This window comes from Bufo bufo, chromosome 3, assembly GCF_905171765.1.
Source record: "Bufo bufo chromosome 3, aBufBuf1.1, whole genome shotgun sequence".
Taxonomy (NCBI): Eukaryota; Metazoa; Chordata; class Amphibia; order Anura; family Bufonidae; genus Bufo; species Bufo bufo.
Window position 1 is genome coordinate 90,862,398 of NC_053391.1, and position 26,513 is coordinate 90,888,910.

General features: G+C 43.1%; 1 protein-coding gene across 2 annotated transcripts in view; it reads right to left on the reverse strand.

Moving 5' to 3' along the window:
• The window catches only part of ACE2 (angiotensin converting enzyme 2), a 129,573-nt gene that overhangs the window by 79,767 nt on the left and 23,293 nt on the right, over positions 1 to 26,513 (reverse strand). For both annotated transcript variants that reach the window (XM_040423317.1, XM_040423316.1), the window contains 6 exons: positions 19,633 to 19,791; positions 17,498 to 17,588; positions 13,881 to 14,024; positions 11,794 to 11,909; positions 1,022 to 1,130; positions 768 to 865 (listed from right to left, as the gene is read on the reverse strand). In XM_040423317.1, the coding sequence (XP_040279251.1) occupies positions 768 to 865; positions 1,022 to 1,130; positions 11,794 to 11,909; positions 13,881 to 14,024; positions 17,498 to 17,588; positions 19,633 to 19,791 (717 nt within the window). The remainder of the gene's footprint in view (positions 1 to 767; positions 866 to 1,021; positions 1,131 to 11,793; positions 11,910 to 13,880; positions 14,025 to 17,497; positions 17,589 to 19,632; positions 19,792 to 26,513) is intronic.

Genomic DNA, 26,513 nt, shown 5'->3' on the forward strand with positions numbered 1-26,513 from the left:
GCGTTTATATTTTTGTTCAGTGTAATTAGAGCACTCTGGTAGAGAATTACTATTGGTGGGACTTTTAGGAATAATTTTACTCTGGGGGTACTATCTTTATGGCACTATTATTTCTGCAGTGTAGTATTTGGGAGCATTGGGGAGCACAACAGGAACAGTATTAGGGGTGACATCAGGATGAAACTTTTGGAGCACGAAGAGGGGAAGGATGATGGAAAAGTGAGGAATCTAGGATGTCTGCAAACTCTGCAGAGATGAGACATGCCTGAAAGATGCTGCTTCCAATGGAGAAGATGAGGAAAGAAAATATCTACATCTGAGAAGACATCACTGGATATAACAGGTATATAGTGCTGTATTCTCCTGTATGTTTGGTAGTGCTGAATAGTATGTCCATCTAAATATGCCTTTAGCACTAGGGCTGGGGGGCAGGGGGTATACTCAATAGTATATATATGTATATATATATATATATATATATATATATATATATTATTTTTTTTTTTTTTTTTTTTTTTTTTTCATTGATGGGGCCCAGGTCATGCAAGTATAGGGCCCTTTAAGAGAGTAGGTCCAGCACAGGTTGACTGTATTGCTGAAGAAAATGGGTAGTCAAAACCTTTGTCTTAGCAAGCAAGAGTGTAGATGGGTGCAAACAAATCCCCTGTATGGTTGGTGGTTAGGGTGCATTATGATGAATATATCGAGTATTAAAAAACACAATTATGTAGATTTTTCAGTATATTCCAGCATATCTGAAGTCTTACCTGTGCAACCATTGTAGGTGTAACATCAATGCTTTCTCTATCTGGATAGGGGACTACAAGAGGGTACAAATTTGTCCAAAATCTTCCCCACATGTCACCTTGAGGGAAAGAAAGAGGAAGAATAACTCAGCTAGTAGTAATGATTACATACATACTATAATAATGCCAATAACAAATACTAATACTTAGAAGAAAAAGAACAGGTTGAATAAAATTAGTAACATTCGTGTATTATAGTTTCTGAAAAAGTTTACCAAGTAAATGGGCAGGAAGACATCCTGTGGAATCAATATACTGTGAACCATAATGTTTCTGCAGGTTGCTTCTCACATATGCATGTAGTTCCTTGTAGAGCGGTAAGATCTGGATAGAAATACTGTAGGTTATCTCATTGATAAGATCAGCATACCATTGTTAGTCAATATATATGAAAATGGCATAAGGAATCTGTGCCCAAACCATTTATTATTTTTTATTATTATCTATTATTAAAGTGCCATTCATTCCATGGTGCTATACATATGATAAGGGTGCACATACATAATAATACAATAAGTACAATAAGCATAACCAAGACGATTTACAAACTGGTTCCCCCTTCAAGGGGTTTCCTAGTTGTCAGAGGTCTAACACCTGTCATCCCTGCTGATCAGGTGTTCCAAACTAGATCTGGCGCTGGAGGCAGCCATCTGTGCCTTGTGTAGAGAACAGAGCTTTTCCAATTTAAGTGAATATAAATGTCTTTAGCAACACTTGCCAGAGGCTTGCAGCAGGGAAAAGGTTGGCAAAGGAAGATGTGCTAAGCCGCAGTACATTGTGCAGATTTTGTCACCTATTTGCCGTGGTAAAAGAGTGGAATCCATGGTAAACATCCACAGACTAAAATGATGCACATCTATTTCCACATGGATATTTTTCTGCAGAGTGTGGATGAGATTTGTTAAAGTCTTATCCACTTTGCTGCTACTGTAAGCCACTGCAGATTTTCCACCTGAAGATCTGGACAGAAAATCTGTGGCGTATTCGCTACGTGTGAGCATAACTTAGGGTACATCCACACAAGGTGTAAATACTAACAATGATCATAGTGAGAACTGCACAGTCCTACAGTTACAGCTGCACAGTCCTCTCTATCCTCTCCTGCTTTAGCTTGTCTGGCTTACACACCAACAGCATCATCCACACCTTTCCTCTTAGCTGAATTGCCAGGAACTACTCTCTAGCCAGGTGAAAATGGGGCCATCCCAAAAGCCTAAAACTGTTACTAAGAACTGCCAGTTAACTATTCCCTACCCATATGTAGCCTTTTGGAATACATAGTGCATAGATCATAGTTAGCATCACTGTAAACATTTTAACAGCTTTAGAAATGAACCATATTAACCCGTTAGCAGCATAGAATTAACCCATTAGCAGTGACCAGTGGGTCACTGTAACAATAACTATAACCTTTGCTGCACTAGACCTGGATGCTATCTAATACTATTTGCCTGAAGTGGTCTTGTATATATGGCTGCTTTATAGCTAATGAGGGCATGCTGTACATTATATTTATTTGTTGCGGTCAGTTGCATACCTCCAATAGAGGTAGTGTAACAGCGGCTGCAGTGCGCCGCTGTTCCCCCGCTTACCGCTGCGGTCTCAGGAGCCGTGTTCAGCGGTGATCTTCTGCCAGTGCTTCCCCGTTCACCGATGCAGTCCTGGGCTCTGTCCTTGTAGGTACTGTTTGTTCTGGGATCCGCTCCACAGTTTCCTTTCAGCCCTGCTTGCTGCTTGTTCCCTGCATCTCTTTCTTAAGGGCTGGTGCGCGTCACTTCCTGTGCTTTATGGGTCAGATCATCTGACCTCGCTGACTAATCCCTCCTGCATGTATATAAGTAGTTCAGCCCCCTTCCCAGATGCCTCAGTGTCAATGTCCTAGTGTCTTGCAAAGGTTGCTGATATCTCTGCTTGTGTTACTGGACTCTGCTACCTGCTTGATCCCTTCCTGCTTGCCTGGACTCTCCTGTTGCCGATCCGTATTGTCTGACCTGTACCTGTGCCACCTGCCCTGACCTATTGCTTGTTTGACTTTGCCTCTGCCTCATCCTTCTGTCCTGCACTGTTGCTCCTGGTTATGACTACGTCTGTACCTCTGGTACCTTGCTCTGGTACCTCCTGGTCTGTCTGGACAAGCTGCCTTGTGTGCCAATCCTCCTCAAGAGGTAACGACCTGGTGTTCCCCCTCGGGAAAGTCTATCCCCACCATCAGGAGTAATGTGAAGAACGAGCGGTTCACTTAGACAACGCCCTTAGATGAGGTAGGACACGTGGCACAGTGGGTTCACACCCTCTGGTTCGTGACAGGTAGACTATGCTATGGGGCCCATGGGGAAAAGGGGCCCGCAGTGAACCAAAGGCCCCGTCCCCTGATTACACTCATTACTGTCCAGCTCTAGTATAGAATCCCTATCATCAGTGGAGAAAGCTAAAGGACCTGTGATGTCCTCACAGGTCCTGTATATATAATAAGGTAACTGCACAAAGATTGGTGTGGTTGCTAGGTTAAATAGGAGCATCTGCCAGGACCAGGCTGTGATGACATCTTCAGCATCACAGGTCTTGTACATCTAGTAAAGTAACTGCACAGACCATGGTGTAGTTCCCAGGTTACGTATCAACATCTGCCAGGACCTGTGATGACATCATCATCACAGGTCCTTTAACCCCCAACAGCATGGAGAAGAACTGCAGTATGAGCTCTCCACTGAGACTAGAATGGAGTGGTATTAAGAGGAGGTCTTCTTCCTTTCTCTTAATTTGCCCCCCCCCCCCTTCCCTATTGTTACTCATAGCTCACTCATATATATAATACTGCAGACAGTTGCAACCACTATTACCTTATGCATCTCACACAATAACCATATATATAACTGACCACATATATCTGTACACACTGCATATACCTTGTACTTCTCACATCAGTACACTGCTCTATATAATATATATATTGTGAGGGGTTACGCTTGGGATCGACTTTGCTGGGGTCAAAGGACACTTGTCTGTTCCCTCTGATTCAGACCAAAAGCCGAGGAATACGTTTTAAGCTGACTTGTAGCCAAGTTTATTCATAAGGTTGCAAATAAAAATAACAAAACAGCAAAAAAAAAAAACTCGCCTGTCCGGCACTTACGATATATATAACGTCCCTGTCTACCTGCTGGAGGGCTTTTCCCTGTCAGCTCACAAAACAAGACTTTCAACAACCTTTTACTCACGTTTGGCTCACTCACACAGACATGCTTTCTGTGTCCCCAAGCAGAGAGAGACTGACCTCCTGGCTCTGTTATATCCCCACCCTCTGTGCTGCTTTATTCATTACCTCACAGGTGAGTCTTTCACCTGCTACTTCACATAGGAGAGGAATCTTGGAGAAATATACCTCCCTTCCGCCACCAATCCTGCATTGGTATCACAATATAAATATATATAAATATATATATATATATAAAATAATAGATGCAGTGGACACAGGTATGTAGTATACCCAGTAGGTGAGGTATGAGGTATAACAGATGCAGTGTACATCAGGTGTCTCAGCCCTCTAGGACGTACCGTTCCTGAGATATTCCCAAAAAATTAAAATATGGCACATCACATGACCTAAATTAGCCAATAGAAGCCTGCAGGTCTTTCTCTTCATATCCCAAATGCCATACACACGGATCACATGTCCCTTATCAGCCAATAGAAGATTGCAGGTCCTTAGTCTACACATACACACAGTTTTACACCAGGTTTCCATAACAACCCAGCCATTTTTCTTCACTGCTGTAGGTCAGCTTTAAAGGGGCAGGGCGCTGTGGATGACACTGTTAAGGGAGCAGAGTGCTGTGGAGGTTACAGTTAAGGGAGCCGGTGGGGTGGCCATTCAGGCCACCCTCAAAGGATGGACTTAAAAACCCAGCGTCTAGGTACCAATAAGCCACGCCCCAATCTGGTTAAACCACTCCCCCCCCACTCCGTAACCGACAGGTATTGAAAAAAATGAAGGTAAAAATCAACTTCTGTCAGCAGTAGGGGTGGGAGGGAGGGCGACTTTCTCCCTGCAACTCACACTCAGACAGCATAGTGCTGCTGTCTGAGAGTGAGCTGTTCAAAAGGACATCCCTGTGTCCATCCAGGCCCTGCGCCAGACAGAGGACAGGGAGTCTGAAAGCCGGACTGTCCAGCTTAAAACCAGACCTCTGGCTGCTATGGACGTCACAGTTAAGGGGACTGTCTGCTATGGAGGTCAGTGTTAAGGGGCAGATTGCTGTAGAGGCCACTGTTAAGGGGACGGGGTGTTGTGGAAATCACTGTTAAGGAGATGGGGTACTGTGGAGGTCACTAATAAAGGGGCGGCCGCTGTGGAGGTCACTGTTAAGTAGGCGGGATGCTGTGGAGGTCACCGTTAAAGGGACGGGCACTGTGGAGGTCTCAGTTAAGGGGGCAGGGAATGGTGGAGGTCACAGTTAAGGGGATGGTCTGCTATGGAGGTCAGTGTTAAGGGGCGGGGTGCTGTAAAGGTCACTGTTAAGGGGGTGGGGTATTGTGGAAGTGACATTTTAAGGGAACGGAGCTCTGTGGAAGTCACTGTTAAAGGAGCAGGGTACAGTGGAGGTCACTGTTAAGGGAGTGGGGTACTGTGGCAGTCATTGTTAACCACCTCCGGACCGCCTAACGCAGGATCGCGTTCCGGAGGTGGCAGCGCTGCGCACAGTCACGCATATACGCGTCATCTCGCGAGACGCGAGACTTCCTGTGAACGCGCGCACACAGGCGCGCGCGCTCACAGGAACGGAAGGTAAGAGAGTTGATCTCCAGCCTGCCAGTGGCGATCGTTCGCTGGCAGGCTGGAGATGTGTTTTTTTTAACCCCTAACAGGTATATTAGACGCTGTTTTGATAACAGCGTCTAATATACCTGCTACCTGGTCCTCTGGTGGTCCCCTTTGTTTAGATCGACCACCAGAGGACACAGGTAGCTCAGTAAAGTAGCACCAAGCACCACTACACTACACTACACCCCCCCCCCGTCACTTATTAACCCCTTATTAGCCCCTGATCACCCCTAATCACCCCTGATCACCCCATATAGACTCCCTGATCACCCCCCTGTCATTGATTACCCCCCTGTCATTGATCAACCCCCTGTAAAGCTCCATTCAGACGTCCGCATGATTTTTACGGATCCACTGATAGATGGATCGGATCCGCAAAACGCATCCGGACGTCTGAATGAAGCCTTACAGGGGCATGATCAATGACTGTGGTGATCACCCCATATAGACTCCCTGATCACCCCCCTGTCATTGATTACCCCCCTGTCATTGATTACCCCCCTGTAAAGCTCCATTCAGATGTCCGCATGATTTTTACGGATGCACTGATACATGGATCGGATCCGCAAAACGCATCCGGTCGTCTGAATGAAGCCTTACAGGGGCATGATCAATGACTGTGGTGATCACCCCCCTGTCATTGATTACCCCCCTGTAAAGCTCCATTCAGATGTCCGCATGATTTTTACGGATGCACTGATAGATGGATCGGATCCGCAAAACGCATCCGGACGTCTGAATGAAGCCTTACAGGGGCATGATCAATGACTGTGGTGATCACCCCATATAGACTCCCTGATCACCCCCCTGTCATTGATTACACCCCTGTCATTGATCAACCCCCTGTAAAGCTCCATTCAGATGGCCGCATGATTTTTACGGATGCACTGATAGATGGATCGGATCCGCAAAACGCATCCGGACGTCTGAATGAAGCCTTACAGGGGCATGATCAATGACTGTGGTGATCACCCCATATAGACTCCCTGATCACCCCCCTGTAAAGCTCCATTCAGATGTCCGCATGATTTTTACGGATGCACTGATAGATGGATCCGATCCGCAAAACGCATCCGGACGTCTGAATGAAGCCTTACAGGGGCATGATCAATGACTGTGGTGATCACCCCCCTGTCATTGATTACCCCCCTGTAAAGCTCCATTCAGATGTCCGCATGATTTTTACGGATGCACTGATAGATGGATCGGATCCGCAAAACGCATCCGGACGTCTGAATGAAGCCTTACAGGGGCATGATCAATGACTGTGGTGATCACCCCATATAGACTCCCTGATCACCCCCCTGTCATTGATTACCCCCCTGTCATTGATTACCCCCCTGTAAAGCTCCATTCAGATGTCCGCATGATTTTTACGGATGCACTGATAGATGGATCGGATCCGCAAAACGCATCCGGACGTCTGAATGAAGCCTTACAGGGGCGTGATCAATGACTGTGGTGATCACCCCATATAGACTCCCTGATTACCCCCCTGTCATTGATTACCCCCCTGTAAAGCTCCATTCAGATGTCCGCATGATTTTTACGGATGCACTGATAGATGGATCGGATCCGCAAAACGCATCCGGACGTCTGAATGAAGCCTTACACGGGCGTGATCAATGACTGTGGTTATCACCCCATATAGACTCCCTGATCACCCCCCTGTCATTGATCACCCCCCTGTCATTGATCACCCCCCTGTCATTGATCACCCCCCTGTCATTGATCACCCCCCTGTCATTGATCACCCCCCTGTCATTGATCACCCCCCTGTCATTGATCACCCCTCTGTAAGGCTCCATTCAGATATTTTTTTGGCCCAAGTTAGCGGAATTTTTTTTTTTTTTTCTTACAAAGTCTCATATTCCACTAACTTGTGTCAAAAAATAAAATCTCACATGAACTCACCATACCTCTCACGGAATCCAAATGCGTAAAATTTTTTAGACATTTATATTCCAGACTTCTTCTCACGCTTTAGGGCCCCTAGAATGCCAGGGCAGTATAAATACCCCACATGTGACCCCATTTCGGAAAGAAGACACCCCCAGGTATTCCGTGAGGGGCATATTGAGTCCATGAAAGATTGAAATTTTTGTCCCAAGTTAGCGGAACGGGAGACTTTGTGAGAAAAAAATTAAAAATATCAATTTCCGCTAACTTGTGCCAAAAAAAAAAATTTCTATGAACTCGCCATGCCCCTCATTGAATACCTTGGGGTGTCTTCTTTCCAAAATGGGGTCACATGTGGGGTATTTATACTGCCCTGGCATTCTAGGGGCCCCAAAGCGTGAGAAGAAGTCTGGTATCCAAATGTCTAAAAATGCCCTCCTAAAAGGAATTTGGGCACCTTTGCGCATCTAGGCTGCAAAAAAGTGTCACACATCTGGTATCGCCGTACTCAGGAGAAGTTGAGGAATGTGTTTTGGGGTGTCATTTTACATATACCCATGCTGGGTGAGAGAAATATCTTGGTCAAATGCCAACTTTGTATAAAAAAATGGGAAAAGTTGTCTTTTGCCAAGATATTTCTCTCACCCAGCATGGGTATATGTAAAATGACACCCCAAAACACATTCCCCAACTTCTCCTGAATACGGCGATACCACATGTGTGACACTTTTTTGCAGCCTAGGTGGGCAAAGGGGCCCATATTCCAAAGAGCACCTTTAGGATTTCACAGGTCATTTACCTACTTACCACACATTAGGGCCCCTGGAAAATGCCAGGGCAGTATAACTACCCCACAAGTGACCCCATTTTGGAAAGAAGACACCCCAAGGTATTCCGTGAGGGGCATGGCGAGTTCCTAGAATTTTTTATTTTTTGTCACAAGTTAGTGGAAAATGCTTATTTTTTTTTTTTCATACAAAGTCTCATATTCCACTAACTTGTGACAAAAAATAAAAACTTCCATGAACTCACTATGCCCATCAGCGAATACCTTGGGGTCTCTTCTTTCCAAAATGGGGTCACTTGTGGGGTAGTTATACTGCCCTGGCATTCTAGGGGCCCAAATGTGTGGTAAGGAGTTTGAAATCAAATTCTGTAAAAAATGACCTGTGAAATCCGAAAGGTGCTCTTTTGAATATGGGCCCCTTTGCCCACCTCGGCTGCAAAAAAGTGTCACACATCTGGTATCTCCGTAATCGGGAGAAGTTGGGGAATGTGTTTTGGGGTGTCATTTTACATATACCCATGCTGGGTGAGAGAAATATCTTGGCAAAAGACAACTTTTCCCATTTTTTTATACAAAGTTGGCATTTGACCAAGATATTTATCTCACCCAGCATGGGTATATGTAAAAAGACACCCCAAAACACATTCCTCAACTTCTCCTGAATACAGAGATACCAGATGTGTGACACTTTTTTGCAGCCTAGGTGGGCAAAGGGGCCCACATTCCAAAGAGCACCTTTCGGATTTCACAGGTCATTTACCTACTTACCACACATTTGGGCCCCTAGAATGCCAGGGCAGTATAACTACCCCACAAGTGACCCCATTTTGGAAAGAAGAGACCCCAAGGTATTCGCTGATGGGCATAGTGAGTTCATGGAAGTTTTTATTTTTTGTCACAAGTTTGTGGAATATGAGACTTTGTATGAAAAAAAAAAAAAAAATCATCATTTTCCACTAACTTGTGACAAAAAATAAAAAATTCTAGGAACTCGCCATGCCCCTCACGGAATACCTTGGGGTGTCTTCTTTCCAAAATGGGGTCACTTGTGGGGTAGTTATACTGCCCTGGTATTCTAGGGGCCCAAATGTGTGGTAAGGAGTTTGAAATCAAATTCAGGAAAAAATGAGGAGTGAAATCCGAAAGGTGCTCTTTGGAATATGGGCCCCTTTGCCCACCTAGGCTGCAAAAAAGTGTCACACATCTGGTATCCCCGTACTCAGGAGAAGTTGAGGAATGTGTTTTGGGGTGTCTTTTTACATATACCCATGCTGGGTGAGATAAATATCTTGGTCAAATGACAACTTTGTATAAAAAAATGGGAAAAGTTGTCTTTTGCCAAGATATTTCTCTCACCCAGCATGGGTATATATAAAATGACACCCCAAAACACATTCCCCACCTTCTCCTGAGTACGGAGATACCAGATGTGTGACACTTTTTTGCAGCCTAGGTGGGCAAAGGGGCCCATATTCCAAAGAGCACCTTTCGGATTTCACAGGTCATTTTTTACAGAATTTGATTTCAAACTCCTTACCACACATTTGGGCCCCTAGAATGCCAGGGCAGTAGAACTACCCCACAAGTGACCCCATTTTGGAAAGAAGAGACCCCAAGGTATTCGCTGATGGGCATAGTGAGTTCATAGAACTTTTTATTTTTTGTCACAAGTTAGTGGAATATGAGACTTTGTAAGAAAAAAAAAAAAATCATCTTTTTCCGCTAACTTGTGACAAAAAATAAAAAGTTCTATGAACTCACTATGCCCATCAGCGAATACCTTAGGGTGTGTACTTTCAGAAATGGGGTCATTTGTGGGGTGTTTGTACTGTCTGGGCATTGTAGAACCTCAGGAAACATGACAGGTGCTCAGAAAGTCAGAGCTGCTTCAAAAAGCGGAAATTCACATTTTTGTACCATAGTTTGTAAACGCTATAACTTTTACCCAAACCATTTTTTTTTTTACCCAAACATTTTTTTTTTATCAAAGACATGTAGAACTATAAATTTAGAGCAAAATTTCTATATGGATGTCGTTTTTTTTGCAAAATTTTACAACTGAAAGTGAAAAATGTCATTTTTTTGCAAAAAAATCGTTAAATTTCGATTAATAACAAAAAAAGTAAAAATGTCAGCAGCAATGAAATATCACCAAATGAAAGCTCTATTAGTGAGAAGAAAAGGAGGTAAAATTCATTTGGGTGGTAAGTTGCATGACCGAGCAATAAACGGTGAAAGTAGTGTAGGTCAGAAGTGTAAAAAGTGGCCTGGTCTTTCAGGGTGTTTAAGCACTGGGGGCTGAGGTGGTTAAGGGGCAGTTGCTGTGGAGGTTTCTGTTAAGGGGGCCGGGAATGGTTGAGGTCAGTTAAGGGGACGGTAGTAACCTATGATCAGTGTTAAGGGGCTGGTGATGTAGAGTTCACTGTTAAGGGGGCGGGCCCCTGTGGAGGTCACTGTCAAGGGGGTGGGGTGCTGTGAAACTCAGTGTTAAAGGGGCAGGCTGCTGTAAAGGTCAAAGTTAAGGGGGTGAGCTGCTGTGGAGGTCCCATTTTAATGAGACGGGGCACTGTGGGGGGGGGGGGGTCAGTGTTAAGGAGTGGGGGGCTGTGGATGTCACTGTTCTAGTGGATACTGTTGATATCTTTTAATGACACACACAAACATTAAATTAAATAGATCAAATATACCAGTGCGAAGCCGGGTCCTTCAGCTAGTATAGTATATACAACAGTGTACTGATATGAGGTACAAGGTACAATACATGTGTTGTGTACAGATATATAGTGTATCCAGCAGTGTACTGATATAAGGTATAAGGTATAATGGATGCAGTATGTTAAGATATATAGTATATACACCAGTGTACTGATATGTGAGGTACGAGCTGTAACTTATACCTCATACCTCACTTGTCAGTACACTACTGTATATACTGGTCAGGAACAGGTAGTGGGAGGGGCAATGAATAGGTCATGGGGGCCCAATTTAGATTCTTGCTATTGGGCCCAATGATTTCTATGTACCCCCCATGGTTGCAGTTTTGCATTGCCTTGCTTACGGGGAGCAGTTACTCATTTTCCTGTTCACTAGCTACAAAGGCTAAGCGGGAACATTATAAGCAATACAACTGTAGGTTATATGCAGGGAGCAGCCAGCTGTCACAAAGAGAAGTTGCATGGAGGTCCCAAGGTGGACATTTATACCAGGGCCCATGAACCTTTAGCTACACCGCTGCACTGAAATGTTTTCACTCCTGTTTAAGCTTTAATTACAGTGTTACCTCAAAGAAGCATGGTATAGAGAGGGAATAGCATTCAATAATCTAATAATTGTGTTTAAAATTGTTGGGGGTATCCTAGGTATCAAAATGACAACTCTTCCCACAGCTGCCTTCTGAGGAACACCTGACCAGGTTTCAAGAAAGCCTGGTTAGGAATCGCACCCTGATTAGAATTACAATTTTAATGTTTTTTTGGTACCTCATAGAATGTCTTGTTCACATCATTCATCAAGTCTTCCCTGCTGTATTTATATTTGATATCATCAGTCAAGGTTTCATAATTTCCTCTCCAGTAATCTCCATAGTCTTGGTAACCTAGAGAGAGCAGAGCAAAAACACGTCATAGGAACTAAAGATGAGCCAATTTCTTGACATTTGTTTCTGGCCCAATTCTGGGCCTGGAAATTGATGTACGGCACTCTGAGGTCTCCTAGGACCTATTTTTCTTGTCATTCTTTTTATTTATTTATTCCAATTTTTTCTCTCTCTCTCTCTCCTTCCAGCTCTTTAAATGCAAAGACAGCAATAGTAATTCATAATAATAATCTTTATTTATATAGCGCTAATGTATTCCTCAGCACTTTACAATGAGGGGTTCATGTACAAACAAAATCATATATTACATAGCAGCAAAAAGTCAACAATTAAAACAAGAGGAATGAGGACCCTGCTCGCAAGAGCTTACAATCTATGAGGAGACAGGGGTGGCACACGTAAAAAAGTGCTTGTGTTGTACAATGGTCCAGACATCTTAACAAATTAGTGCAGTATATATAAAGCTGCATGAGCCGATCACCAGACGATATCTGTAGTGCTTCTGAGTGCATGAGGTGTGGTGGATACTGATGGATCAGGCTCTGAAGAACGAGGTTGAGGGGGGTGAATGGGGAAGAGTTAGATTAGAGGATGTGTTAGGCCAACCTAAAAAGATGTGCTTTTATGGAGCTCCTAAAACCTAATTGCTTGGGGTAGGACATTCCAGATAACTGGTGCAGCTCGAGAGGAATCTTGGAGAGGGGAGGCAGAGGTTAGGATTACGGTGGATGTTAGTTGCATTTGCAGAGTGTAGAGCACAGGTAGGGTGATAGCCTGAGATGAGTGCAGAGATATAGGGGGTGCAGCACTGTGGAGAGCTTTGTGGATGAGAGTGAGAATTTTAAATTGAATACTGTACTGTATGGGTAACCAGTGCAATGACTAGCACAAGGTGGAGGCATCGGAGTAGTGGTTAGATAGATAGATGAGTGTGACTGCTGCATTCAGGAGGGATTGCAGAGGGGAGAGTTTAGTGAGAGGGAGACCGATTAGTAATGAGTTACAGTAATCCAGACAAGAATGGAAGAGAAAAACAATGAGAGTTTTTGTTGTTTCCAGGGTAAGAAAAATGCAAATTTAAGAAATGATTTTGAGGCGCAGGTGCCATGAGCGGGCAAAAGATTGAATATATAGGGTGAAGGAAAGATCAGTGTTAAACATAACACTGAGACAGCGGGTGTGTTGCCTAGGCATTGTGGTAGTGCCACACGCTATCAGGTTTTAGATAAGTTAGTAGATGGAGAAGACAAGTAGTTCAGTTTTAGAAAGAGTCGTTTTCAGGTAGAGAGAGGAAATGATGTTGGAGACAGCAGACAGGTAGTCACTGGTGTTTTGTAGCAATGCAAGGGTGATGTCACGGGATGAGATGTATAGTTGGAGGTTGTCAGCATAGAAATGGTATTGAAAAGGAAATCTACCCTGTCAGATTCATGTTTTTTTAAATTAAAAAAAGAAATGTTCCAAAAATTGTCTCTTACTTGGGGCAGATGGTATTCAAACACAGATGGTGTTATCGGAAAAAAAAACTGTGGCTTGTTCTGAACACGCGATCTGAAAATTATGCCTTAACAGAGGCAGATGCCTGTCCATGTTTATACACACACAGGCTAGTATCAGAAAAAGCAGAAGCATCTGAGGCACATTTGCCACTTCATATAGTTTTTTGTTGTAGCGGTGCCATGGTGTGTTCCAGCTTGCAGCATACCTAGTTCCCATTTAGAGGTGTTGCACTCTGGGCTAAAACACAAACATATGTGACAACGCCCCTAACCTTAATTCCGATCACACCACTGGTTGTGACAGTGCCATGGTGGGTTCAACGTTGTTGGAGTTCCTATCCAGTTGATGCGCACCCAACATGAGTGAAACAAAACTTTAATCCGCCTCCAGCGGTGTGATGAGAGTCCCTGGACATATACCTCTTTCCTATGTAGCCCACAGTTTACCGTGTATCACTGTACTGTTACTCACCATTCATTCTAGCTGCCTCGTTTTCCAAGTCCACATATTCTTCATAAAGCTTCCTCATCTTTTTCCCAGCTTTGACTCTCCATCCTTCCCAGGCCCAGAGCCTCTCGTGATAGTCTTCACTGTTTAACATGATACTGTCCAGGCCTGTGTTTTTGAAAGAAAGTTATCACATTTTCAGACTGCTTGCTGTACCTTGGCTTTATGGTGAATTTAGTCTGCTCATTTGAAGGCACTGTATAACATACAGTAGAGTATGTAGATATTAATATTCTGAGGTATACATTACTTATTGGAAATCCTACCTTTAGCTCCATGAATGGTTTCATAAAAACCTGCAGGCTGCAAGAAGAAGTTAATGGAAGCAAACACAGCATTTTTTAAAATTAGGATAGGATATGTTGCCTGTGCAGTCTATTCAGCTGCATGGGAACCACCACTGAGAAGGTCCACTTAAAGGGGTAATCCAAGACTGAATAACCTCCACTACAATGCCCAGACACGTGACACTGAGCATACTTACCTGGTCCCCGACGCCAAGTTCCTCCCAGATCACTCCAAGGCCAACTTTGCATCTCCCCGTCAACAGAGGGGGTGGAGCCAATAGCAGGTCGTGGAAGTGACTTTCCCCCATGCTTCACGTGTAGGGGTTATTCAATCTTGGATAACCCCTTCAAGCCACTGGAGCTAATGCTCTCAACAGCTCTCTGGTAGATTACACTAACACTGGTTTATCCCAACCAGCTAATCACAGAGTCAGTAGTATTGGATAAGTTGCTTTGTGATTGTCTGATGCAGTGTCTGACCAATCCACATGTAGAGATAGTTAATACAAGGCACTTACTAATGTATTGTGATTGTCCGTATTGCCTACTTTGCTGGCTTGATTCATATTTTCATTGCATTATACACCTCTCATATCTGGTGCGCACTGTCTTGGTCCTGGTCACCATAGAGGTTGGCACTTTTTCCTATAGTATGTAAGCACGCTGCTGGATTTCAGGGTGGTTGTAATCCCTGGATACGAGTAATGTATAATGTGATGGAAAAAAGCCAGCAAAGGAGGCAATATGGACAATCCCAATACATTAGTAAGTGCCTTGTATTAACTTTGTCTACATGATAAATAGCAATTTCTCAAGTTAAACAACTTATTTAAATCCTTCACTACCCTAGACCACCAGGGTTATTATTAAACAGCATAGAGAGACCTTGCGGGACAGTTGTTGAAGCAACTATCTGACTCCCAGCAAGAACTGTGCATGTGCCCTTTTAATTAGACTAGGATACCTAACAGATCAGGTAGAAGAAATACTGTACAACCCCTTCACTGCTCTAGACCATCACTAGTTGATAATAAATGACCATATTTACATGTTATTAATTTAACTGCATTAGACATCGATAAAAAGAAATAGAAAGGGTTCCCCAGGCTGAGATCCCTCAAGATCAGCTAGAATAGAAAGTGCCACTGCTATGCTGATGTACCTTGAGGGTAAACTGGCAAGAGGTGGCCTTGTTCTTGCACAAGGGGCCCTCAGTTGCTTTGCAGAGTAACTGCGGGGGAAGGTAAAAAATGTGATTGCTATTATTTATGCAATTTTTTTATATATTCTATATTCTCAGAGCTAGGGATGAGCGAATTGACTTTGGATGAAACATCCGAAGTCGATTCGCATAAATTTTTGTTCTAATACTGCACGGAGCAGGAGCTCCATACAGTATTAGAATGTATTGGCTCTGATGAGCCGAAGTTATTGCTTCGCAAAGTCTCTTGAGACTTTGCGCAATAACTTCATAAATTAATTTATACTGTAAAAAACATTTCCCGAACTCGGGTTCGGTTCCAAGGTACCACTTGGAACTAGAGCCGAGTTCTGAAAATGTTTTTTTACAGTACAAATTAATTTATGAAGTTATTATACGAAGTCTCGCGAGACTTCACAAAGCAAGAAATTCGGCTCATCGGAGCCAATACAATCTAATACTGTACGGAATTTCTCAGTATTAGAACGAAATTTTATGCGAATCGACTTCGGATATTTCCTCCGAAATCGATTCGCTCATCCCTACTCAGAGCCCTACGAGGGAGAGGGAAGGACAATCTAGTTACTGAGAAATGAACCCCCAAAGAACTAATTAGGAAGATAATGGAAGCTGGCTGACAACTATTTGCGTAACCCTGACAAGGCTCAGAAAAACCTAAGCACAGCTGAATGTACAACAGAAAAAATTATTCAAGAGCAAGTTTTTATTACGTCTTAAGGTATTCTTTAAAGGGGTTCTCCAGTTAAGACAATCCCCGTCCATTGATCCTATTAGGGTATATGGACATCATAATGGGATCTCCTGATTGAGACCTTTCTGAAAATAGGTTTTGTAAACCAGAGAATCCCTTTAAATATTTGATCAGTGGCTTTAACTTGCAAATCACTTCACAATTTATATTTGTACATATAATACACATAGAAATTGAGGAATATATTGCAAATACATTGCTTTATCTTGTGCTGATCCTGAGTTATAGGCCATTCAGAAAGATCAAGTATCCCCTGCTTGTTCAGAGTCTGTACAGAGCTTTCTGTGGTGACCTGAATTTTGAGAAGTCCAGTAATTAGAGATGAGTGAAGTATTGAAAAATTTGATCGGCTGCTTCGCCGAATTTTACAAACAAATTTGCTTCGTGACTAAATACTTTGTCACGAAGCGCATTCCTATGTAAGTAGTGGGTGCAATGACACGGAGCGGCGATTACTCCTCTCCCCGTCATTGTGCCCCTCAGATACTGCATTCATATCTGATCACGGCATCTGACAGTAATAACAGAGTGTAAAAAAAATAAAAAATAAAATCAAAATGACCTCATCCATTTGCTCGCGACGGGCCAGCCACCATCTTGCTTAAAGATCTGGTGCAAAATGTTGCGTGGCCGACGTGGTGACGTCATACGTCAGTGTGCACAAATTTTTTTGCGAGATCTTCAACCCAGATGGTGGCGGCTGGCCCTTCGCAAGCAAATCTATGAGGTAAGTATGATTTTTATTTTTTTGTTTTTACACTATTTCAGGGAAAATCGATTTGCTACCACGAAGCACAAGGAAATTCGTTTAGGAAACTCAACTGGAAAATTAGAACAGCCGCGATAGATGTTGCATTGATTCTAGCACCAGAACTATGAATGCAGCTCTGGACTATAATATCCACTAAAACTCAGGATAGGTACATGAATAAAGCAGTACATTTGCACAGGTACAATATATTATTATATTCAACGTTTTATGTGGCATATACTGAATGTGCACGAAAACTATGAAAAATAGTGGCACTGAGGGTGAATGTCTGCTAGGCTCTGCTAACATCTGCTTCATGGTTTCCTTTCTAAACAGAAAACACAATACAGTGCAGGATCACATGATGGACACTAGCGGCACAGACCCCACACACTTGTAATGGGGTCCATCAGGTTCCATCGTGATATTTATTTTGCCAGGAAAAGTGACAATGTGTGACAAGCTCTTCATGTATAGGAGATAGGGGATAACCTGCGCTGTTCCCGGAATGCCCCTTTATATCCAAATAATCCTCTGTAAAGTAATACAGGTGTATGCGAGAAAACATACCTGGTTCAAAGGGCAAGCATTTTGATCCATCTGGACTACACACAGTTTCTGTACTGTAAATGGTGCTCATCTCATTAAGAATTGTATTCAGCTGCAAACAGATCATTTCGATAGAATGTGAGAAATAATTTCGACCATACAGATGACATTTAATTTTTGGCAAAATGATATGTGAACTGAGACAATAAAATATATTTAGAAATAAGGTATAATGTAGACTGTAATGTCAGTGGTCCATGTCTGCCAGCATCTCCTCCGCCAAAGTACTCACCCCTCACCCTGCAGCACGCTCCATGCTGCTCGTGGTCTTGCCCACCTCCTTCCTCCTGCTCTGGATGGCACACGCTACCATAGGGGACACGCTCAAACTCTTTCCAGCACTTAAAGGGCCAGTGCTCGTGTAACACCCCAGAGTTGTGTTACTACACACCTCTACCCTGCTACTATCTCCTAAGTGCCTTCATACTGTCATCTGATGTAATTTATATTATGTCTTCCACAAATGTGCATATAAATCCATGTTAAATGCAATTGTTCCTGTAATTTGCCTGTTTACCAGTAGGTGGCAGCAACTTATTGGCAAGTACAGTTTAGTGTTTAGTGAATCTAAGCTGGAATGGATTGTGTGTGTGTGTGTGTGTGTGTGTGTGTGTGTGTGTGTGAGGAGTTCCCCTGCATAGGGAAGACAGCAAGGACCTAGTCTCGGCTGAGACTTGGCCATATTCCCAGTCTGAGCACCTTCAGCTCTGCTGGATGAAAAAAGCAGAAACTACAGACAATCTCCAGAGTTCCAAGAAGAAAGTATCCTCAGAGAATCCATCTGTGAGATAAGTCCAGAGACCTAGGAGAAGCCAATTCCTCCTCAGCTAGTCTGTCCCCTCAAAGCAGAAGGTACCAGATAAGTGCAGAAGCTAATCCTGCCATAGTTACAAAGCTACCAAGCAGACGTTTTATCCTGCAAGCTCCACATTTAAAGCTGAAGTACTCATTTCTGCCAATGATTGCCAAAACCTGCTAGGACCAAGAGACCAAAGCTGTATACCGCTTGAATAAAAGTTACCTCAAGTAAAGCAACGTTTGAACTTCATCTAAAGGACTGGACATAATTTATTCTGCAAAGTTCCTCTATTACTTCTACTATCACTACACTCAAATTTATTGCAAGTGAGCCAGGAGTCCAGTTGTACCCAGGTAGGAGACACCATGACACAACTACCACCAAACTACAGAGACATTATAAGCCATTACACCACTCTGGCATTCCTAATCTGGGACGTGCGTTATAACACCTTGGAAGGGCCCTGGGGTAGTACCCAGCGCACGCTGCAATTGTCATCACAAACAGATACAGGATATATTATCCACCTGACCCGGCCACTGCATTAAGTGGCGTCAGCTAACCCATTCATGGTCACTGCACTCACATCTGCAAATCTGTCTCTAGCCTATGGCAGGGTTCACTGACGTATATGACACCTTTCCTTATGGGAAAATGCCAGAGCAAAAGGTTCCTAGCTTGTCTAGTCCCAGCAAAGGTATGCTTATTGGGTATCTGACCTCCCATACCCGACCTCTGCCTGTTAACCATATTAACCCTGTGCCGCATGTCCTGACCTATTGATTAATTACCATATTGCACAACCTTTTCCTGTCTTGACCTCAGCTTGCCCATTGCCCATGCTCTTACCTGCCCCCTGGTGTCATGAACTGGCATGTCTTGACCTGCCTGGGTCAGCAACAGCTTAACAGAGACAACTTCCAGAGGTAGCAGCCTGGTGGCCTCAGCAGCGAAGACCAGATCCTTGTACCGGTGAAAAGGGGCCGACCATAAAAATGCCCTCAGGAGTGGCCCTAACTCAAATATGTTCAATAGCACAATGTTTCCACACCCACTGTGTTATTTATATATGAATACATTGTACAACGAATAGCGCCACACAGTGGACGCGTGATCCTGTCACATGACCGCTTCATGCAACCGGTCTATTATCATTAGGGGCCACTTGATGAGGCCATGTGGCCAGGGTAGGGAGGTAAATAATTAATAAAATTAACTAAAAAGTCTGTATGAAAATTTTGAACTAAATGCATTTAATTTGCGTTGGTTTTGCAGTTCTCATCAGACCTTTACTTACTCTTGCATATTTGTCATTTGGTAACACAGCCGATCCTTTACTTCCTAGACGGATAAGCTGTAATTTCACATTGTTGTCCGTCACTTGATTTAGTGGAAAGGTTTCAGAGAACTCGCTGGCGTTCTTGTAAAATGCAGACCACTTTGCTCCAACTGCATTCTAGAAAACAGAATATAAAATATACAATGGGGAAGATTTATCAAAACTGGTGTAAAATAGAACTGGCCTGGTTGCCCATAGCATCCAATCCGATTCCACCTTTCATTTTTCACAGCTCCTTTAGAAAATGAAAGGTGGAATGTGATTGGTTGCTATGGGCAACTAGGCCAGTATTTCTTTACACCAGTTTGATAAATCTCTCCCAGTGTCTTTGTATATTGTGAGTACTGCGATCTAAGTGAACACATGGCATAATATGTGATAATATACTGTTAATACAATAGGATGTGCATAAAATGTAGTAAATACACTGCGTGCAGAATTATTAGGCAAATGAGTATTTTGACCACATCATCCTCTTTATGCATGTTGTCTTACTCCAAGCTGTATAGGCTCGAAAGCCTACTACCAATTAAGCATATTAGGTGATGTGCATCTCTGTAATGAGAAGGGGTGTGGTCTAATGACATCAACACCCTATATCAGGTGTGCATAATTATTAGGCAACTTCCTTTCCTTTGGCAAAATGGGTCAAAAGAAGGACTTGACAGGCTCAGAAAAGTCAAAAATAGTGAGATATCTTGCAGAGGGATGCAGCACTCTTAAAATTGCAAAGCTTCTGAAGCGTGATCATCGAACAATCAAGCGTTTCATTCAAAATAGTCAATAGGGTCGCAAGAAGCGTGTGGAAAAACCAAGGCGCAAAATAACTGCCCATGAACTGAGAAAAGTCAAGCGTGCAGCTGCCAAGATGCCACTTGCCACCAGTTTGGCCATATTTCAGAGCTGCAACATCACTGGAGTGCCCAAAAGCACAAGGTGTGCAATACTCAGAGACATGGCCAAGGTAAGAAAGGCTGAAAGACGACCACCACTGAACAAGACACACAAGCTGAAATGTCAAGACTGGGCCAAGAAATATCTCAAGACTGATTTTTCTAAGGTTTTATGGACTGATGAAATGAGAGTGAGTCTTGATGGGCCAGATGGATGGGCCCGTGGCTGGATTGGTAAAGGGCAGAGAGCTCCAGTCCGACTCAGACGCCAGCAAGGTGGAGGTGGAGTACTGGTTTGGGCTGGTATCATCAAAGATGATCTTGTGGGGCCTTTTCGGGTTGAGGATGGAGTCAAGCTCAACTCCCAGTCCTACTGCCAGTTTCTGGAAGACACCTTCTTCAAACAGTGGTACAGGAAGAAGTCTGCATCCTTCAAGAAAAACATGATTTTCATGCAAGACAATGCCCCATCACACGCGTCCAAGTACTCCACAGCGTGGCTGGCAAGAAAGGGTATAAAAGAAGAAAATCTAATGACATGGCCTCCTTGTTCACCTGATCTGAACCCCATTGAGAACCTGTGGTCCATCATCAAATGTGAGATTTACAAGGAGGGAAAACAGTACACCTCTCTGAACAGTGTCTGGGAGGCTGTGGTTGCTGCTGCACGCAATGTTGATGGTGAACAGATCAAAACACTGACAGAATCCATGGATGGCAGGCTTTTGAGTGTCCTTGCAAAGAAAGGTAGCTATATTGGTCACTGATTTGTTTTTGTTTTGTTTTTGAATGTCAGAAATGTATATTTGTGAATGTTGAGATGTTATATTGGTTTCACTGGTACAAATAAATAATTGAAATGGGTATATATTTGTTTTTTGTTAAGTTGCCTAATAATTATGCACAGTAATAGTCACCTGCACACACAGATATCCCCCTAAAATAGCTAAAACTAAAAACAAACTAAAAACTACTTCCAAAAATATTCAGCTTTGATATTAATGAGTTTTTTGGGTTCATTGAGAACATGGTTGTTGTTCAATAATAAAATTAATCCTCAAAAATACAACTTGCCTAATAATTCTGCACTCCCTGTAGAACGGGCTATATCATATCCATTCTTTTAGTCAGAGTCGTCTGGGAGGCACAGAAACTACCTTTCTCTGACCATGCCCCCCTTTTCATAAGCCTTGCCCCTTTTTGTGTTGCATCACACCCCTTTGTGCGACACGCCCTGCCCTCTGATTGCACTTTTGGGCACCAGAACCCTGATTGTCTATGTCATCATCCATTCTCTTTACCAAGTTCTCAAATCAAGGCAGCAAAGATCAAATTATTATTAATAATAATAATAATAATAATAATAATAAACTCCCCTGCATAACGGAAACGGGACGGATCCGTTTTGCCGACCATAGACTTCTATTATGACTGAATGAATAACAGAATGCCTCTAAAGGCGTTCCGTTATGCATCCCGTCATAGAATTGCGTTATGGTCCGTGGTAAAGGAATCCATATTGCAATTCTGCTTTTACCACCAAACGAAGCGTGAACGAATTTCAAACTATGAAATTCGCTCATCTCTAGTTACGACCCCCCTGCAATCTAACAGCGGTGGCCCTGTTTGCACACTATAGGAAAGAGCACTGGCCTAGGCCCACTCCCACAGACCCAACCACCAGAGAAGCCAGCACTTTCTCCTATAATGTGCAAGCATGACCACTGCTGCTGGATTGCAGGGTGGTCGTAACCAGGGAAACAAGAAGTGTATAATGTGATGGAAAAATAAGACTGCAAAGGAGGCAATATGGACAATCACAATACATCAGTAAGTGCCTTGTATTAACTTCCTCTACATAATTAAGGCTATTTGCTGAAGTGAAAAAAAACCTTTAAGGTCAACTTTAGGGGTATTTGACCAGTGTTTCACTGGGTGACTAATGAATAATGGCTGCTCAATGGTCACCATAGATGACCTTGCACCCACAGTTTGCAACCTTTATTGTATAGAAGTATTATTTGCATAGGATCAACCCGCTGTCTGTTGGGGGGTTCCCTTTCATCTGTATCTCCTTCCTTCCCTTCTCTTTCATGGTTGTGTTGTTTGCCTTTTGCAGATTCTTAATCACCACACAACTTGCTTTAAACCATTAAGGTTACGACCACACAGCGCAGCCGTAAAGTGGCTGCCAAGCAGCGAGAACCGCAACTGCTGCCTAAAGCCTTGCACCTGCTCCTAGAGGCTCCGTTTGCCCACCTCTTTTCACGCCCTTCTTCTCTTGATTGACAGGGCCAGGGCAGCGCTGCTCTCCTCCCGCCGGCCGTGCCTGCAGTGAAAATATCGCGCCGTTCAGTATTTGGAGCAGGCGCAGTGAGGGAAGGACGCTCGGCGGCTGTTGGCTTCCTCACTGCGCCTGCGCCGAATACAGAACGGCGCGAGATTTACACTGCAGACACGGCCGGCGGGAGGAGAGCAGCGTTGACCTGGCCCTGTCAATCAAGAGAAGAAGCACGTGAAAAGAGGTGGGCAAACGGAGCCTCTAGGAGCAGGTGCAATATGCTAATTAGCAGGTGCAATATGCTAATTAGCCTCTAGGAGCAGGGGGGCCCTGCTCCTAGAGGCTAATTAGCATATTATAAAAGTTTGTTTTTTTCAATAAAGGCTTCAGGCAGTGAGATGGCTCTAATATAGTTATGTTCAGCTGATTTTAGCACATCGCTAGTGTCTGCCAGCTTAATACCCATTTTTCAGGTGACAGAAACCCTTTAAGTCTGGACGCCTTAATCCAGGCTTCTTTGCATTGTGCATGTCATTCAAAGATGTCAAGGCAGTGGAAAAGAAGTTCAGAACTGAAAAGGAATCAAGGGTAGTGTTTTTTCTGTTGGTCAATATTGGCCACGGAAAAATAAAAAACCCTAGTTTTGCAGATTGTCGGTACATTTACGAACTGTGGGGAATCATATATATGGTTTTGGTTATGCATAAATTATATATGAACTATTGATTATTTTCTGGGGGGGGGGGGGGGCGGTGAAATGCAGTTCCACCATTTGTTTTCTGCATTTATTTATTCCATTGTTCACCATGTAGTTTAAATAACTTTCTCATATGGACGTCACTTGCTCTGATACCACTATGATACCATGTATATTTTTTATGCTTTTACAAAATAAAACTTTTTAGGACATAAATGCTTTTTATTGTGAACTTCTGTTTAAATAAGCTTAATTAAACTTTATTAAATTAGTATTTTAGTTCTTACTAGGGACTTCACGATGCCGTCTTCTGTTCACTAATATAACGCTTTGGTATATTCAGTAATAAACTGGCAGGCGATCTAGCTGGCCTAGACGTATAGCTGTAAAAAGCATACGTCAGTGGAGTGACAAAGGGGAGCCGTTTCCTCACTGTGGAGGATCGGAAACATCTATGCATTACATAGACAACCCATTGGTTTAATGGGAACTGAGTAATTCTTCATTTCTCCTATCTATAAATGAAAATGAAGCAAATCTTTAAGAAAATTTTGTTCAATACAGATAACAATTATATACACTACTCACAAAAAGTTAGGGATATTTGACTTTTATGGAAAATGTAAAAAGTTCACGCTACAGTGATATTATATCATGAAAGTCGGGCAATTAAGTAGAAGCAGCAATGGTGATTTACTCATCTTAAACAATTTATTTAAACAAAAGCCAACAGTGGTGGGTATACCCCCATGAAAAATGTCAGTGTCTCAAAAACTTATCATGTGGCCTTGAGCATCAATTACAGATTGACAACGACGTCTCATGCTGTTCATAAGCTTCTTTTCTGCTGAGGCATGGCATCCCACTCTTCTTGAAGGGCGGCCCTCAGGTCATTGAGGTTCTGGGGTACAGAGTTATGAGCCTCTACATGGCGACTCAGCTGCTCCCAGGTTTTCAATGGGATTTAGGTCTGGGGAAAATGCAGGTCACTCCATTTGAGGTACTGTACTCCAGTCTCCAGCAGCCGTTCCCTAATGATACAAGGTTGAGCTAGCGCATTTTCCTCCATTAAGATGAAATTAGGCCTGTGTTGTTCATGCAGATGTACAATGACTGGATTAATGATGTTATTCAAGTAGTATGGGCTTGTCACTGTATTATTCACAAAGTGTAGGGCAGTTCTGTATTGCCTACACACACCTGCCACACTGTAAGACCATCACCACCAAAAGCTCATCTGGTGACAACAGTGGCTGATGCATAGCAGTCTCCTTGATGTCTCCAACATAGTTGGTGGCCATCATTTCTGCTCAGCGTGAATCTATTTTTATCAGTGAACAGCACTGAGGCCCACTGGTCCCTTGTGCAGAGTAGATGCTCCCTGGCCCATGCAAGTCATGTGGTCAGGTACCATTGCAGGTCTGAAGTGACACTTCGGTGCCTCTCACCTCCTTAGATTGTGCCTGGAGCTGTGTGACATTCATTATCCAATTCCACAGGGCATTGTTCACAATGAAGTGGTCATCAGTATGGGATGTGGCCAAAGGATGTCCACCTCTATGCCTTTCTGTGACTCTTCCAGTCTCTCGGTATCTCTGTTGCACCCTGCTGATGACACTCTGTGACACTCTAAGCTCAGTGGCCACTTCCGTCTGAGAACATCCTGCTTGAAGCCTTGCAACGGCGAGGTACTGTTGATCAATTGTTGGGTGTCATCTTGGTCTCACGATGTCAAAATGTGAACAGTATGATGAGGAGGACTGTTTAAATACTAATTCTAATTGAACCAGGAATTTTTTTTTTCTGGTTTCCCACCTGTTGGGAATTTTGCCTTTAAGCTCTTTTTCAGGGAGCAGCAAGTTTTGCAAAAAGTACTGAAACATTGAACAGTTCGACATGTGCATTTAAAAGTTTAGAGAAGGTCACATTAACTTCACCTGTAAAGGTTAGAGTGCATTTTAGGTTCAACCTGAAATTTCACTCATAAGCCAAATATCCCTTACTTTTTGTAAATAGTGTATGTCTTATCATCTTCTTTTGTAGACCTACAGCATCCCAGTCAGTTGCAGGACAGGTCTAATACATTTCATTGCCGATTTCAAAATAGGTAATGTATGGAAAAAGATTTATTGCAATGCATATGCAGAATGAAGTTCAAGAGTTATTACTTGCTATGATATGACACACCTAAGAAACACGCATGGTTAATTATTTGTCAGACCTGAACTTCTCACCTAATAGATGAGTACTAACATATAGGTATTTATGATTACAACTGCTCTTGAAACACATTTACAATAAAAAAGAAATATTTCCACAATCAGTAAAACAACGTTTTTTTATTATGGAATAATTAGCTTTTTTAACTAAGTGCATTTATGGTGAATGTTTAAAACAAGACCATAAATTGCTGTATAAGCTAAATCGTGATTATTCTAGAGTCTCATGCAGAACTGTGAGCTGACATTTACACATACACAGTCAAATCACATTATTATGACCGCTTTCTACTTTCGAAGTTGGCAGCATGTAGCTCATGAAGGGAGTCACGTGTCGTGAGCTGGCTTGGTGGGTATATCAGAGTGGCAGTATTTCTGTAACTGCGCAGTTTGTGAACTCTTCTTGTACCGCTGTGGTGAAAGTGTATTGTGTATACACAAATGGCACCATTGTGAATAAGCGATGTGGAAACTGCAGAGCACCACGTGCCATTGATGTAAAAGGGGAGTGTCAGCTACGAAGCTGGGCAAGGGCAGACTGACACTACAGTGAAGCTGCTCACTGCCAAAGTGAACCAGGGAGCGTGTGCCTAAAAGAACTGTTCAGCAAACCCTATTGCATATGGGGCTTTGACACAGATGGATGGTTGCTGCACCTCTGAGAATGAATTTAAATCAGCAGAAAAGGCTTCAATTGTCACAGCAATATCGAAATTGGACCTCCGCAAATGTCTTCTCCGAAGACTTAT